Source organism: Mandrillus leucophaeus, unplaced genomic scaffold (genome assembly GCF_000951045.1).
Source record: "Mandrillus leucophaeus isolate KB7577 unplaced genomic scaffold, Mleu.le_1.0 Scaffold1, whole genome shotgun sequence".
Taxonomy (NCBI): domain Eukaryota; kingdom Metazoa; phylum Chordata; class Mammalia; order Primates; family Cercopithecidae; genus Mandrillus; species Mandrillus leucophaeus.
In genome coordinates this window covers 8562877-8566102 of record NW_012098097.1, presented here as the reverse complement: position 1 = coordinate 8566102, position 3226 = coordinate 8562877, and the positions used below count along the sequence as shown (strand labels likewise).

Sequence of the window (3226 nt, the reverse complement as noted above, 5' to 3'; positions counted from 1 at the left end):
TCACCATGTTGGCCAGGCTGGTCTCAAACTCCTGACCTCAGGTGATCCACCTGCCTCGGCCTCCCAAAGTGCTGGGATTACAGGCATAAGACACCGTACCCAGCTGAGATTATCTTTATAAGTCCATTTATACAACTCACAAGTTACCTCAGCTAGAGGCCCTACTAGGTCCTATTACTTTACTGCTTGTACTATCCATTTTGTTTGTTGTTGTTTTGAGACAGAGTCTTGTTCTGTCACCCAGGCTGGAGTGCAGTAGTTCAATCTCTGCTCACTGCAACCTTTGCCTCCTGGGTTCAAGCGATTCTCCTGCCTCAGCCTCCCAAGTAGCTGGGATTAGTGGCACGTGCCACCACGCCCAGCTAATTTTTGTATTTTTAGTAGAGACGGGGTTTTACCATGTTGGCCAGGCGGGTCTCGAACCCCTCGTCTCAAATGATCTGCCTACCTTGGCCTCCCAAAGTGCTGAGATTACAGATGTGAGCCACTGTGCCCAGCCTGCTCGTACTATCACTTCCTCTACTAGACAATAAGCCTCTCTAAGCCAGGGGCCACCTCCCTGGTGCCTAAAGCTCTGCCAACCCAAAGCTGCCATTCCATAGTATGGTGACTGCCAGTGATGACTGAAAATGCTTTCCAGGTCAGGGGTCACCTATCCAGAAAGAGGAGGAGAACAAAGAGAAACCCTCCAGGAAAAATGGCCCCTGAGAGCTATCCAGCTGGGTCCTCAAGTCTTCTCCCTCAGGCTGGAGAGAGAAGCCAGCCCCTCGATACAGAACTTTATTTCTCCCATACACTAGGCACTAGTGTTCAGTGGTTCTGGCTGGAACCAGAAGACAATACCATCCTCTGTTTTGGGGGCATTCAGCCTCACCCAGGCAGGCCACCGCATTACATAACAGCAGAGCCTCTGGGGATGTGCTCCTTGGAACTGAGCAGCGCAGAGCCCTTGCGGCTATTTGCAGGGGACGACCCTGTTACCATCAATGACCACCATGCCAGCCCCTCCAAAGCCTACTCCTCCAAGACACCTTCTGATCTTATTCCCAGCTAGGAGAGAGGCAAGTGTAGCTTTCCCACTGTGCCAATCACTGCTAGGGTAGGTATCTGCTGAGCACCCAGAGGTGGCTGTGAACAGGAGGCCAAGCACACCTGCTTCAAGTTCAATTCCAGAAGCCTATTGCACAGCCGGTCCAGAGACACAGGAGGCCTGGAGCTGAACAGGAAGCAGTCAGCCAGCCCGGTGCCAGCAGAGGCCCAGGGAGTGAGCCCACAGCTCCCTCTCCAGACCTTCCCAAGATCTCCCTGGAAGGAAGATCACTATTCAGAAGTTCAGGTCAATAAATATGTACTAAGCCCTTGCTACATGCCAGGCTCGGTGCTGTGAGCTAGGGATATTGAGATGAAGTGGAAGAGACGAGTTATTTCCATAGAATAGTGAGTACAATGGTGGAGGTGCTATGAATGCTGAAAGGAAGGACCTCTGGAAGGAAGGAGGACTTAAGTGGAGAAGATGATGCCAAAACTGGGTCTTGAAGGAAGAACAGAAGTTTCCAGGAAAAGGGATGGGAAGCATTTTAGAGTAATTACTAGTGCTAAAGTCAAAGCAGGGAGGCTAGGACCACCAAATCCACGGGCAGGAGCAGGATTCTGGAGGGCTCTGCACACACTACAGGTTAAGTAGGTCGTGTGGAACCAGTGACCAGTTTTGTGGCAGCCATGTGAAGGCTGATGAGCAGAGACAGAAAGATCTATTAGGAAGGTGTAGCAGAAGTTGGCAAGAGACAAAAGGACTTCCTCTGGGGCAGCCTTTGTCAAGGGAGAAGAGTTTTCTGATTGACAACTCTACCTCCATCCAAAGATGGTGTACATAGAAGCTGGGCCAAGCCAGGCTGGGAGGAGAAGACCGATTTTATGGATGGCCTGGGCCACCTGGCTGCTCACCACCAGCTGATCAGGCAGCTGTGTTTGGAGTCTGATTGGGGAGCTCTTCCCTAACCACAGAGAGGGTGCCCAACAGCCCTCGGCACAGCTCAGCAGGTTAGGACATTGCCCTAGCAAAGGGCAAACAAACTAAATTACACACCCCTGGGCAAGAAGTGGAAGACTGGCTTGGAGCCAACCTAAATCAGAAACCCTGGTCCCATGTGGTTAATAGGTCCACCTTCATCCTTTATTCATAGCTCCGTGAGTCTGTGCTTTCCAGCCGAGAGGTCACAGTTGCATCCCCCAAGACTCAGAGCCATGCCTCCTCCCTCAACTTTTAATTAAAGCCCCCAGTTAAGGACCTCCCAGGCAAAAACAAGTAGGGAGAGTTCAACAGAGACACACAGACAATACCTATAAGGTAATAGGATATGGCCTACCAGGTGCTTCTCCTTCAGGTCCATGGGCCAAGAGTACTGCAGGCATGCCCAGATGAATGTGGTCACCCCCAAAAGGAAGTCTCCTCCCCAGCATGTACAAACCCCGGTGAGTCTGTCACGGTCCCAACATCTGGGGAAAAAGAAGAAAGAAATCACCCAGGTTGCTGGAACAGGCAGCTACTGTGAAACACAACAGTATCTGGTTTTTTTTTTTTTTTGAGACGGAGTCTCGCTCTATTGCCCAGGCTGGAGTACAGTGGTAAGATCTCGGCTCACTACAAACTCTGTCTCTTGGGTTCAAGCGATTCTCTTGCTTCAGCTTCCAAGTAGCTGGGATTATAGGTGTGTGTCACCATGCCCAGCTAATGTTGTATTTTTCAGTAGAGACAGGGTTTTGCCATGTTAGCCAGGCTGGTCTCCAACTCCTGACCTCAAGTGATCTTCCCGCCTCAGCCTCCCAACATAACAGTATCATCTAAACCACAGCATGGTACGTGGAAAAGAGCGAGACTCACTGACCAACAGACGGGGTCAGCCCTGTCGAGCAGCAGTCAGCTCTGGATGAATTCCACTCTCTGAGCCCAGGAGGGAGAGGGCCACAGAGAGGATTCTGGAGGGGTACAAACACTCTCTCTTTTACCCTTCATTTTCTCTTTTTTTTTTTTTTGGAGACGGAGTCTCACTCTGTCACCCAGGCTGGAGTGCTGTGGCCCAATCTTGGCTCACTGCAACCTCCGCCTCCTGGGTTCAAGCAATTCCCTGCCTCAGCCTCCTGAGTAGCTGGGACTACAGGCACCTGCCACCACGCCCGGCTAATTTTTGTATTTTTAGTAAAGATGGGGTTTCACCATTTTGGTCAG

The 3226-nt window shown here is 51.0% G+C and overlaps 1 protein-coding gene across 1 annotated transcript in view; it reads right to left on the bottom strand.

Moving 5' to 3' along the window:
* The window catches only part of KIAA0195 (KIAA0195 ortholog), a 55219-nt gene that overhangs the window by 33038 nt on the left and 18955 nt on the right, over positions 1–3226 (bottom strand). The window contains exon 2 of the mRNA XM_011979094.1: positions 2367–2496. Coding sequence (XP_011834484.1) covers positions 2367–2390 — 24 coding nt within the window. The 5' untranslated portion in view covers positions 2391–2496. The remainder of the gene's footprint in view (positions 1–2366; positions 2497–3226) is intronic.